The sequence below is a fragment of the Furipterus horrens genome, unplaced genomic scaffold (assembly GCF_987537825.1).
Source record: "Furipterus horrens unplaced genomic scaffold, mFurHor1.1.pri manual_scaffold_2, whole genome shotgun sequence".
NCBI lineage: Eukaryota > Metazoa > Chordata > Mammalia > Chiroptera > Furipteridae > Furipterus > Furipterus horrens.
In genome coordinates, this window is record NW_028327172.1 from 158,046,229 (window position 1) to 158,060,257 (window position 14,029).

Here is a 14,029-nt window from a genome sequence, read left to right on the forward strand (position 1 = left end):
AACTAAGCACTCAATAAGGGTTAGCTACATGAAATTATATGCTTATATACATCTATATGTATACATACCACACAATATATAGCCTTTGAAAATCATTTACAGAAATATATTTTCCTCCTTCATGAAAGATTTAGGAAAATAATCTAAAATGTGGATTTCATTAAAATGATATAAGGTATACTTCTTATTATTGTAAAGTATAGTAACAAACTGCCTTCTACAGAAACATAATTACATTTTAGAAGGATTATATATGCTGATATTTCCCTAAAACTTTTTCTATCAATAACCATAACACTGGATTGTCATTTTCTTTAACTAATTGCTCTGCCACATTTGGGCACCATTATTTTGCTGACTTTATGAAAGGGATATGGTATTTCATCCAAATTTTTTCTCGGTGGCAAACCAACTGCCCAGGTACCAAAGGGAGCTGGACTAGATTCGGCCATGTGTTCCTACAAAGGCACCACTATTTCTGACTTACTGGTATTCTGAAAAGTGTCCTTGAACCCTTAGTATAAATGTCAGGGTAGAGTTTACTCAAGTTAAAGACAAGGGGATGAGCAAGAGGGAAATCTTAAAACTTATGCATATAAGAACCGACACCATACGACGCATCCCTCTACTGCAACTGACCAAGTGACCAGGACAAGTTACTGAACTGCTCTGTGTCTCCATTTCGTCAATGTGAAATAGAGATGATAACAACACCAACAGCATAGGGTTTTTATGAAGATTAAATGAGTTAATATACATAATAACTTCGTCCTTGACAGAGTAAATGTTCAGTGTCAGAAAAGTTTACAAGTAAAATTGAAATACAATAGAAAACCTCATTTTCATTATTTTATGTTCTCATTAACTTAATTCTAAAAAGAATATTATGCAGGCAAAGGCTATTACCTCTTTTTTTTCAGTCCTCACCCAAAAATATGTTCACTGATTTTAGATAGAGAGGAAGGAAGGGAGGGAGAAAGGGAGAGGGGGGAAGAGGGAAAGAGGAAGATGGAGAGGGAATGAGGAGGAGGAGAGAGGGTAAGAGAGAGAGAGAGAGAGATACATTGATGTAACAGAAACATTGATAGGTTGCCTCCCATACATGCCAACTGGTGATTGAACCTGCAACCTAGGTATGTGCCCTGACCCGGTATGGAACCCACAACCCTTTTGGTGTATGGCACAATGCTCCAACCAACTGAGCCATCCAGCCAGGGCATCACAATGACTCTGAAGTAGTAAAATTGAAAATGATACTTCAAGATATTTACTTCAACTATAACATGATAAATATTTATGATTTCTAAGGGTAATAAAGTCATATAAACTGTTATTAATATTGGTTTTGTTGCTTACATTCATAATTAAGGGAAATGCTATATGAATATGAATACAAACATGTAAATTTTTTTCTCATCCAGCATCAAAGAATGCCCAAATTCTATCTACAGACCCTCTGGGGAACCATAGAACCCAGGTTAAAAACTCCTGGTTAAGAAAAGAAAGCCCTGGTTAGTGTGTGCTGAAGAAGAGATGGTAGTATATGTATTCTTTTAATAAGCTTGGCAGGAAAGGAATAAGATATAGAAAGGTAGTTTTGTGGTTGGTAGGGAAGAAGTAGTTTTTCTTTTTCTTTCTTTTTTCCGTTTAGAACTTTAAACCAGGAAATGGATTCAATGGGGCAGGAGAGGAAAAAGGTATGTACATCTGTGTATGAATGAATGAATGAATGAGAATAACTGAAAGGACAATCTGAAAAAAGCAGTGAGGTGCTCCTCTACCACCCTCAACACTCTTCCTAACCTCTACAAGACCCAGCGAGCCAGGACTGACTGAGAGTGAAGAGTGAAGAGTGAAAGGTGAGGAAAAAGACATGGCAGAAACTGCAAGTCCTCAAGGAGCAGGAGGTTCTTTTTTGTTGCTCCTTTGCCTCCTTTTCTAACCCATCTTCAATCTTCTTTCCTAGCTCTCAAGATACTTGGAGGCTTACTGCTGCCATTTGGCAGTCTAAATACTCCTGTCCTAGTTGCTTCTTCCAATTTCTCTTCCACCAGAAATGAAGACACCAAATGAAGGATCAGTCAGGGTATTGGAATACTTGTAAGCTTAAAGTAATTATTAAACCTCTAAGTATGGAAATCCTTGAGGAAGATACAATGAACATTATAAGGATAGCTTGTAAAACCAAATGACTATTTAGATAAAGAGATTGTTAAACATAAGAATCTTAGCATATTTCTAGTTCCTGATCTCCTTCCTTGTGCCCGCGCTGTCCTCCTCACTTGTGTGTATTGATGTGTGCGTGTGCGTGGGCAGAAGCAGGTGCTCGGAGAAAAGAATCAGTTCACCCCATTTCTCACCCTTGGGAGAGGTTCTTAACCTATTGGGAAGCAACTATTTGGCAATTAAACAAATTAACCAGTCTTTAGAACCAGTATTTCTAAAATAAGAAAGTGGTTGTTTTATTTTATAATTCTGATGATCTTCTTAAGAGATAACACAAAAAGTTTAGTAAGAGGCTATCACACATTAAAAAGAAAATTATTTCAGAATTTTGAACTGTTCTCCCTATTTTAGGTGTTTATCATCAAAGAATTACCCAATTAAACTGTACATAAAATTTAAGTACTCATTTGCTATCAAAGTAGGAAATAAACATTTATGATCTACCCATTATTCTGAGGAATGCTCAGGCCCAAGACTCAGCAGCTGAGAGTGCACTTGCCAAACTGGCATCCTGGCTTCTGGCTGTCACTCAGGAGTTCCAAAGTGTTTTCTCCACCTGCCTGTTTGCACTCAGGTGCTATCACAGCATGGAATGATCTGGAAGCTAAGCTGCAGCTGCCAACCTGGTATATGCTTCCCAGCCACCAAGGCCAGCAGTAAAATTTCCTACTTTAACCAAACTCACAAAATTAATTTTGTGACATTTTTTCTTATATGCCAATTTCTGATAATTTTTCAAATCCATACTTTAAACATATACTACCTATACTCCAATTATACTCTTTCTCTTAATATAGAAAATCTTTCTAACATATGGATCAGAATTCGACTTCAAACATTAGCTGCCTGTGGTTCCCTGCAGATGTTCTTATTCAAAAGGGTGGTTTTAAAGACATTAAAACCAATCTGAGGATCTCTCTTTAATGTAACAGAAAGATGTGAAAGAACACTGAAAAGGAGGAACTTAATAAAAAATAAAAGGGCAATGATTTGAAGCATTTTTTTTTCCTTTGGAAAAAAAGTATTTGCTTAATTTTCTTACAGGAATTACAAGAATTGCCACCACTCTCCATTTTCAAGAATGTGGAGTTAATTGCTGTAATTTTGGTATTCCTCTTGGCTGGTTTATTCATCCCATCCATAAACAGGTCAGGAAGGAAGAATTAATTTTTTTCCCCCAAAAGCTTTAGAATCTTGGGGATGAAAGTGGGAAGTAGTCAGATGATGCTCTCTGAACTATGATCAAATTGGTAAAGAGCATAACCAGGGCTATGGAGAAACCACAGGCTGGCTCTTCCAATCCTAGTGAAATCCTAGGAAACACACAGAAAGGAGCACACCTGGAAAGAGGTAAGAAGATCTAAAAGGAGAGAAACTTCATTCAAGGAACTCACATACTTTTAAAGCAAACTAGGAAATCAACTTATTTCAAAAGTTACACCATTCAACTCCTACACAAAGATGACAGAAAGCCCTAACAATCCAAAGCATCAGATTTACTTCTCTTATCCACAGGCCTTAAATGATGACGATAGCATTACACTCCAGGGTATATGGTATTTAAACAACAAAAATTTAAATGACCCTTATCTCAAGTACTCAAATAATTCACTTTGAGTTGCTTAACTTCAAATTTGAGATAGAGACAGGCATTTGTGCTAGACCACCTTTGCAATGCTTAGGAAAAAACTCAAACCGACAGAATGGAAACATTCTGACCATGATACAAAAAGTGAGAAGTTAGCAAGCAGACAGCTAAAAACAAATTTAACCCCCACCCCACAACCCACTACCTGTAAATTAAAACTCTCCTCCAGATAACTATAGTTAAAGAAAAATAAAGACTAAAATTACAGCTATTTAGAAATAGATGACAATAAAATTATAAGCTATAGAATGTGGCCAGACTGACACTTAAAGAAAAACAGTGTAAGTGTATTTAATAAAAAACAAGAAACAAAGGAATTTAACAGCCCTAGTGAGTCCCTAGCCCCTGTACCTCTTGCTAAGGTTAAAATGAGCAAACAAACAAAAATACAGGTGGGCAAAGGAATAAAATTAAAAGCACAAATAAATTAGGAAGCAAAAAAAAAATCCAAAACTGGTTAATGACATGGAGAGCTGGTTCTAAATGATGAATGAATGAATGAATGAATGACCTCTTAAAAGTGTGACCAAGAGGTTGGGAAACTCTACAAATATGTAACATTACATCTGTAACGTTCAATAAAATAGAAGGCATTCTCTGCATAAACCTTTGTGCCAATAAATTAAGAATCCATAATTAAAGCTAACTTAAGAAAAGGCTGCAAGTGCGAACAACCATGGAAGAAATAAAAACTCTGTTAAAGATATATACCCTGGACTTCCAGTCAAGAAGGCGGCATACGTAAACACAGCTCACCTCTTCACACAACCACATCAAAATTACAACTAAACTATACAACAACCATCACTCAGAACCATCAGAAATCGAGCTGAATGGAAGTCTGACAACTACAGAATTAAAGAAACCACATCCATCCATACTGGTAAGAGGGGGGAGATGTGGAAGGGGCTGGTGCCACTTCCATATGTGGTAGATAAAAACTTAGGAGGAATATCTCAGGAGCAAGGAGTCCCAGCCCCACACCAGGGTTCCAGAGCCAGGAAGATAAGTCCCCATAACTTCTGACTGCAAAAACCAATGGGCACTGAGTCAGTGAAGGAAACTTCTAGCGTCCCAAGAAGTTCCTCTTAAAAAATCCGCACATGGACTTATTCAGACTCACTCCCTCTGAGCTCCATCACTGGGGTAGCAGCTTGAAAGGCACCAGTGGCATACAGAAAGGAATTGAAGTGTCTGTCATCAGGCAAGAGCTGGGGGACAGCTTACTCCCAGACATAAAAGCAGGCAGAGGCCACTGTCCCTTTTTTGAACCCTCTCCCCACCACAGCCACAGAGCTACAGAGCTGGCAGGGGGTGCCATATATGAGACCCCATCTCCCTGGCTAACACTGTTTGCCCTGCCCTGGAGATCCCTTGAGACTTAGTCCTACCCAACTTATGGGCCCACCAAGCTGTTAACAGTCATTTGCACATGATTGGCTGGTCTTGGATCATGCTTCACAACTTCCTAAATCCTCTCAAACAAGCAACAGCCAGCCCTAGTGAGTCCCTAGCCCCTGTACCTCTTGCTAAGTGGCCCCAGACCTGACACTAGCAGCAGCCAGCCTAGATTCAGAGCTTGGCTTCCCCTGGGAAATTCCTAGCTCAGTACAAATAGCAGTCATCTCAGATTGCTTTATAGCTCAGGCAGGGTGGCCCCGGGCAAAACATAGGTGGGGCTGACCTTGGCCTGCACCACCCAGGAAACCCCAGGACCTGTGCACTCAGTAGACAGCTACAGACCATATCAGAGCACCACCATCTTGCCCCTGCACAGCTGATCCTCCACAGAGGGCGGAGGTTGGTGGTCAGTGGTCACAGCCAGGCCTTGCAGCTGACTGGCCTGGGTAAATCCCTCCCATAGATCTTCCAACAGCAACCACGGCTCAACTACAAGAGGAGGGTGGTATAGTCAGCCCATATGGAGGGTGTACCTTGAATACTCAGGTTGGGGAGGCTGTAGCACTGGACCCTACAGTACAGGACACCTATAGAGAGAAAGGGAGTGAGGGAGGGAGAGAGAGATTAATGATACCAATGTGAGAGAAACATAAATTGGTTGCCTCTGGTATGTGCCCTGGCTAGGGACCAACTCTGCAGCCTAGGTGTGTTGCCCTGACCAGGAATTGAACCCATGACTTTTTGGTTTATGGGACAACGCTCTAACCAACTGAGCCACACTAGCCAGGGCTGTACTAATCATTTAAAATTACAGCAAAATTCCAAAAAAATTATTAATACATAATCATCAACTAAGTGGGACTGGGTGGAGCAAAAAAAAAAACAATTAGGAGGCAGCTTCAATTATTTGGGAAACCAGCTCACTGTAGTGTACAAAAACGCTAAGATTTAAAACAGTCCGAGTCACAGAATAAGGATAAAATTAAGCCCACGTAATTTTGACTAGGAAATGAATACAAATGACTAAGAATAGAGAACAAAAACTAATTTTAGTCTTACCCTAAAAGACATGAGGTAATGGATTTGAAAGCTCTTTGAAAAATCTAAAATACAAACTGACATTAAAAGCAGTAACAGTACTGCCCTAGCTGGTGTGGCTCAGTGGATTGAGTGCCGGTCTGCGAACCAAAGGTTCACTGGTTCGATTCCCAGTCAGGGCACATGCCTGGGTTGTGGGCTAGGTCCCCATTTAGGGTCGTGTGAGAGGCAACCACACACTGATGTATACCCCCACCACCATCCCTCTCTAAAAATAAATAAAATCTTTAAAAAAGAAAAAAAAAAGCAGTAACAGTAAACTTGCTTTTACAGAAATTTCATATCTGGTAATCCCAATTCTTGGAACACAATTAAGGGTCAGTGAATAAGTAGACAGAAAAAATAAAATTTCTGTCCAGTCAAACCAAAGGAGATTGTTAAATCATTTTATAATATCGAGTATCTTCTGTGTGCCAAGTACATTTACGCTTATTATCTTGAATCAGTAAAAACAACTCTCTGCAAAGTGCATAGTGTTTGATGGATGAGAAATCAAAGAGAAACTCAGTTTTGCCTAGAATCACAGCCAGGACAGAGCTGAACTCAAATCCAGGTTTAGCTGATTTCAGAGGCCCCACATGCTCTCTCCATACAGTACAATCTTTCAGTTCTGTAACCTAGACTATCTGAGCATCCCCAAAGCCTTTAATCACTGCCCAAATACTTCTATTTTAGACATATTAGCTGTTATTCAGTTTCATATTCCACAGTAGGTATCTGCTGTATATTAGAAGAAGAGAGTGACAATGTCAGCAAGGAACAGTTAATAGTAAGGAGAAAACACCGAAAATCATTGATATAAATCAATATAAATCATGGAGTCCTGCTGTCCATATATATATATATATAGCATAACAAGTATTGCTGTTTAGTTTAAGATAAATCAGAAATCTCAATAACCTTGGTAAGGTTAACATCTCTAGGCATGAGCTCCATCGCCTGGATGATAGGCAAAACAACAGTGTAAACCATATGGAAATACTATGAAACTAAATTAGATAACGTTAAGTGCTTAATACTATGCCTGGCATAGAGTTAGTGCCCAATAAATGTTAGCTATTATATTTCATAATAATTGAAATTACAGGCTACATACATATTACTCAAAGGCAGAAAAATATAATGCATTTGTATACATTCTTCCATTGAAAATAGTTAAAATAAAATAAATGTTTTGCTCTTGAAAGACTTTAAAGACTAATTTTTTGGAAAATTCACTTTTATAATATCCTTCCCTTGTTAAGTGGGGTAGATAAGGTTAATTATATTTTTACAAGGCAAGTATGTGCAGCACCTCAAGAAATCACATCATGCATTCTAAGTTAATTTTAAAATGTTTAGGTAGCAACAACTGCGTTATTTGCTCTGCATTATTGTGTCCATCTATTAATCACGTACTGGCTTTTGTCTATCCTACCCACATCAGCAGATTATTTAAAGTACTATATGGCGTTTAACAATAAGAACACTTTCATGAAGTTTTCTAGTTGTACCAAATGCTCTAGAAGGCGGGAACCACAGAGTCCTTACCCTTAGGGAGCCTAAAGACTGAACAAGATAGAAAAAAAATTCTAGGTACTGTTATCAACATTTTATATTATCAGTTAATCCTTATGGTCTAGGTGGCATTTTCTCTGTTTTCTAGATGAACAGCAGAGGCACAGAAACTAGAAAAGAAATAAGAAATAAAGAAGAAACAGTTAACTGTCGCTAAATATGTAAATGTTATAGAAAATATATAGTATTTGGAAAACACCAGGAGTAAGCAAATAATTTTGCCTAAAACTGGGGGATTAGGAAATGCTTATATGTTTTTCTTTAAAACCCAAATTAAGATCTTATAAAGTATAACTACAGGAATGAAACACTGTCAGGAAAATATTTATCAAAACATTGTATTTACAGAAGTTATTTCTGGGTAATGATATTCCAGGTGGCTTCAATTTTGTTTTTTCTTAATCAACTCGTACTACTTTAATAATTTAAAACATTAAGTAGGAAAAAATTTTACTTAGATATTGCTCATCTAACAAACTGTCAAAAATTTTAAAAGTTAATACTTAGTGTATTCAAACACATTATGAAATCACCACTCGCACTCTTTGCTAATAGGTGTGTGCATATCAGTACAACTCTTCTGGAAAGCATTTTGGCCATCACACACCTTAAAGTGTATTGATTATCTTGGATGATTATTTCTAAGAATCCATACTAAGAAACATATACAGAAAAAAACTTTTGTACTGGGATGTCCAACTTAACCATTATGATAATGAAATTTGGGAAAAAAACCCCCAAATGTTTAACTGAAAAGGAGAATGATTAAATAAATGACATATTCTTAAGAAGGTAATGTTTAAAATATTCTTAATGGCATAAGAAAATCCTTGGTGTATGCTGAAAGGGGAAGGGAAGGTGGTATACAAAGCTCTATAGAAAGTATAATTCCAATTATACAAGAAAAAATATATATATTTTAAGGACCAAACTCCCAAGAAAGATAATTCCATTATATTATTTAATATAATCCTCACAATAATAGACACATTTATTAACATGTGTTAGGTTCCAGAGATCTTAATATTTGGTTAAAACAGGGACTCAGCCTTAGTTGGAACTCTCACTCTGCCATTAATTGTGAGACCCATCAAGTTTTTTAACTACATTGTGATTTGCTTTCCTCATGGGGGTGGGGGGGAGTAATGAAATACTTCTTCATAGAGGTGTAGTAAGTATTAAATGCATTAATACAGGCGGAATACTTAGAACAATGCTTGACATAATAAGTTACTAAACTACAATGGAGTAAACCAATTAAGATCTAAGCTGAGGCCTGAATTTTTTAACAAGGCTGAGCCAAACAAAAGGTAAGTGTGGGTGGGTGGGGATGGGGGGGCACTAGGGAAAAATGTTCAGGCAAACAAGGAGACCTTGAGATTTTCTACTTATTTCTTATACACCCTTAACAATTTGATAATTAACTTAAAGGTGGAATGCCCAAATATTCAGCTGTGCTTATGGGTTTTGCTTTAGGCTAGTTCACTTTGCACAGGAATTACTGTCAGTATTGTGATGTATAATCATAAGTAATATTCTTTATGGGTGATTATTCCCTATTTTCATTTTAGAAAAGTAAAACAATCCTCTGTCAAATAGAAAAACTAGAGAGAAAAATCACACTGAATGACCAAAAGTATTGGATCTATTGGGATGAAAAAGATTTTTTAAAAAAATCACATTCTCAATTGTTGATAATTTCTCTGAACTGTTAATAGTGAAACAGCAGCAGTGATTATAACATGTTTTTGATGAATCTCAACATTATAGCTTTGTAAAGACATGAGATTTTTATATACTGTAGGTCCATGAGGAGTATTAGCCCTTAAAACACAACATTTTTTAGAACATTTGGTATATTTGAAATTCAACCCTAGAATCTCCCAATATTTTAGGTGTAACTTTGGAATCCTGATTTAATGGATTTTTGCTATTTACTGACCTTGTTACTTAATATTTCTCTTTCCAAGAAGAACTATACCTCCCAAACTATCTTTGCCGCCTTAATCACTCACTACTCTCATCATCCACTGAATGCTGTGGACACACTAGACCTCCCACTCCCTTCGTTCCTGCCAGGTCCCTTGACTCACAGTATTCATTTGGAAATGACTCCCACCCAACTCTAACTAGAGGCTTATCTCATTTTATTGTGCTCCACTTTACCGCGCCTCACAGGTGTTGGAAGACCCCCCACCAGCAAAAAATATTACCACTCACTTTATTGCAGTGGTCCAGAACAGAACCCACAATGTCTCCAACGTCTGCCTGTAACTGAATCCTACCTTTGAGGCCTGGAATGTAGCTTTCCCCAGTACCTGAATTTACTTCTTCCCTCTACATTAGATCTAGCATTATGTTCTATTGATTCATAATGTCTTTTGTTTTACAGGTCAGGGGCCTTAACACAGCACCTGGACTGATAATAAATAATTATTTGCTGAGGGAATTGGTAGTTTACCAGTCTCAAGTGAAGAACAACTGAGATTAGTTTACAACCCTAAATTCTAACACCAAAAGAATTAAATACCTCCTATTTCACAACTTGTTTGTTTCTTTAAAATTGCAATAAAATCTCAATGAAACTAGAATTCTTCTAGATTTATGTACAAGAACAATGAAAAACACTAAGGGTATAAGATGATATAATATGGCATAAAATGCTCTAAAATGAGAGGAACACTTTTTCATCTGTTACAAAAATCAAAATTAATGTAAAACTCATTGTGGTCTGCTAGAATGAAAGAAGGTAACCCAGTTGTAGAATGAGAAAATATTTTAAAAATACAATTTCCCTTAACCACTTGGGTTCCAATCTGGCAATGTATTTCATGAAAACATAGCTCCAGAGAAGACAGTAATATAAAGTAGGATATTTTTATTAGTTTTGTAATTAAAACAAAATGTAGTAAAAGGAAGTGACTAATAAAAACTCTTATCAGCATACAGACATTCCAAGTTTCTATTTCCTATCCTTTAACATTTTCCATCAAAAAAAAAATAATTTATTTATTTGTTTATTTTATTTTTAGAGAGAGGGGAAAGGAGAAAGAGAGGGACAGAAACACCACTGTGTGGTTGGCTCTCACGTGTCCCCTACTGGGGACCTGGTGTGCAACCTAGTAATGTGCCCTGACTGGGAATCAAACCAGCGACACTTGGCTCGCAGGCCGATGCTCAATCCACTGAGCCACAGCAGTCAGGGCCTTAACATTTTCCATTTTAATTAAATACTTCCATTAGACTTTCATTATTAAATGCTGGCTAAAAAATACTGCCTTTTATGTTATTGTTTTGTTTAAAAGTTCGTTTTACTTTGCTTAGTGTTTAAGTACTTTTGCAATGACCAGATGCTAGACGCAGAATTGTAACTTACTTTGAGAAGTAAAACCCATTCTTAACTTAAGTAAAAATAGCCAAACATTTTGAATTATAGAGACACAGTTACTAGACTATTCTGATATTTTTAGGGTACCTTCAAGTAGACAGATTTAGGTAACTTAAAATAAGAATGCCAACTTGGAAGAGAGAGGCAAGTATGAAATAGGCATCTTTCTCCGGTTATCAGAATAAGATAATTTCATAAATATTTGGTTCTACTATTTAAAAAAAAATCTTCACCAGAGGATATGCTTATTGATTTTAGAGAGGGAGAATGGGAAAGAGGGGCAGAGGGAGAGAGAGAGAGACACCTTGCATCTCCTACGCACCCGACCAGGAACAGACCCCGCATTCTAGGTATGCGCCCCGACTAGGAATGGAACCCGCAACCTTTTGGTGCACGGGAAGAGGCTCCAACCAACTGAACCAACCGTCCAGGGCAGATTCTGTTATTTTAAAAAGTATTTAAACATCAGATAACACCATTATTAAAAAGTTGCTACCAAAATTAATTACATATGTAAGTGATCAAATAAATGGAAGTCATACACATTGAACTCTAAATACATTCATAGTTTGAAAAATATAAACATAACTGCAAAGAACATATATTCATGACCCACAGACATGGACAATGGTGTACAGATTGTCTAAGGGAGTGGGAGTGTGGGGGCAGAGGGGGAAAATGGAGACAACTGTAATAGCATGAACAATAAAATATAATTTAAATTTAAAAAATAACAGTAACTGTATTTGTGACTTCTTGTGGTTCTTGGAAAGTCCGAAAAATGTTTGGGGCATATCCATTGTTTTCTGTTTATAACATAAATTAGAAAAATGTGATGAAATAAGTGAACAATAATTTTCCCAAATTTCTAAATATACAGTATGGAGCCCTAAGTATTTTTGCATCTATTCTAAGAGAGTAAAAGGAAAAAAAAAAAAAAAAAAAAAAGACCTGAATCAGCAAGGGCCTCGGGGGTCTAAGGATATTCCAATAGTCTTACAACCAATAGGAAAACTTTGACTAAATCTGAATTAGCATTTTCCCTCTTTATCACAAAACACAGAGCACCAACCAGGATTGTTATCAGTTACCCAGAAGGCAAGAAACCCAGTCCGAGTAATCTGTACTTGAAAGCTAAAAGCTGTTCTTAAGAAACTTAAAAGGAGTGAAGGATGAGACAGTTTAGGGAAGAAAAGCGGGATTCATGTCTTGAAGTTATATTTGTAACACGTCTTCGTACGGAGTTAAAAATGTAAACCAGCTCAGCTACCATGAACGCTGGGTGAAAATGGAAATTCAGCAGAAACTGAAGCGAGAGGTGCGGGAGGGACGAGGTGGGGTGAGATCTCGTTAGGGCAGGCCTGCGGGCGGTGGCGGTTTGGATGCAAGAATGGGTGAATAACAGCGAATGGCTGGGGCTGGAGATGTCGGATGATGCCTCAGCCCACGACCGCGCGAGGGTCTGAGCCGCACGAGCAAGGCTGTGGGTCCGTTTCCCTCTGGGGCGCCCGAGCTCACCTCCATTTTCGCCGGCTGTGCCCTGGGGCAGGCGGGAGTGGACCCGTGCCCCAGGCCGCGGGGCGGAGGAGACCGGCCTCACCTCGCCCGAGATCCCGGCGGACCGCCTCCGCCGGCGGGGAGTCGCTCGGCTTTCCTCCTCGGCCCCACCCGAGCCCCAGGGGCCGCGGGAGCTCACTGACTCAACCTCCGGGCGTCCAACCCGCCTGGGCCTGGAGATCACCGACCTCGGCTCCTCCACCAGGCTCCGGCGCGGCCTCCCGGCCCGCGTCCCTCCCCACTCCCGGCTCCCTCGGGACCAAGCTCGGCGCTGTGGGCCCCCTCTATCCCCTTTCCCGAGGGACAAACCTGCGGGACCGCTACCCGGCATGGCCGACCGCGCGAAGAAGCGGCGAGCGGGCGTCGGCGCCCGCGGCGACTGCGGCCACCTCGGCCCTTCCCCCGGCCGCGGCCCCTGTGCCCCCTCCTCGGGCTTGCACAACTCGCTCCTCACACGCGCGCGCGCGCACGGGCTCAACCGTGTTGCTCAACCTACTTGCAGTCTCTTCTCAGCAGCCATCACATGTCCTGGAAGCCGGGGCAGTCCGGGGGCCCTCCAGCGGCCGGCCGCCTCTCTCCTCAGCCCTGGGCCGCCGCGGCCGCCGCTAGGGCGCGGGGCGAGCGGGAGGCTCCCCCATGCCGCCCGCCCGGCCACCCGACTACTTGTCCGGGCCCCGGCTCAGGCGCTCCGCCCGCGCCGCTGCCCCGCGGGCGAGAGCGAACCCGGTTGTGCCGCCCGCCTGCTCGCTCCTCGACCTCCCGCCTGCAGCCGCCGCCGCCGCCGCCGCCGCCGCCGCGCGGCTTCCGCCTCCCCTTCCCTCTTTTCCTTCTCCTTCGCCTCTGGAGCCGAGGTTGGCAGACCAGCACCTGCTGCTGGAGATCACCGAGAACTGAAACAGGAAACCCCGAGCCGAAGGGAAAACCCGGGAGGCGTGGAGAGCGGCGAGGGGAGCTGTTGGAACCTGTCGGGGTCGACCCAGTCGCTGGCGCTGCCCAAGGTTCTCGCGCCTCCTCCCCTCGCGCCCACTCCCCAACCCGGCCCAGCCCCGGGGTACCCCTCCGCCCCCCTTTCCCCAGCGCTTGTCGGCTTGGTGACATCTTCACGACGAGCACCCTTGGACAATCAAGGAAATCGAGAATCTGCCTTCTTATAA

At 40.5% G+C, this 14,029-nt stretch overlaps 1 protein-coding gene across 1 annotated transcript in view; it reads right to left on the reverse strand.

The window, feature by feature from the left end:
• Window positions 1-13,466, reverse strand: part of LOC150019808 (putative ribonuclease ZC3H12C) — a 54,689-nt gene extending 41,223 nt beyond the window's left edge. Inside the window, exon 1 of the mRNA XM_090268062.1 lies at window positions 13,372-13,466. Coding sequence (XP_090124188.1) covers window positions 13,372-13,395 — 24 coding nt within the window. The 5' untranslated portion in view covers window positions 13,396-13,466. The remainder of the gene's footprint in view (window positions 1-13,371) is intronic.
• Window positions 13,467-14,029: the final 563 nt, after the last annotated feature.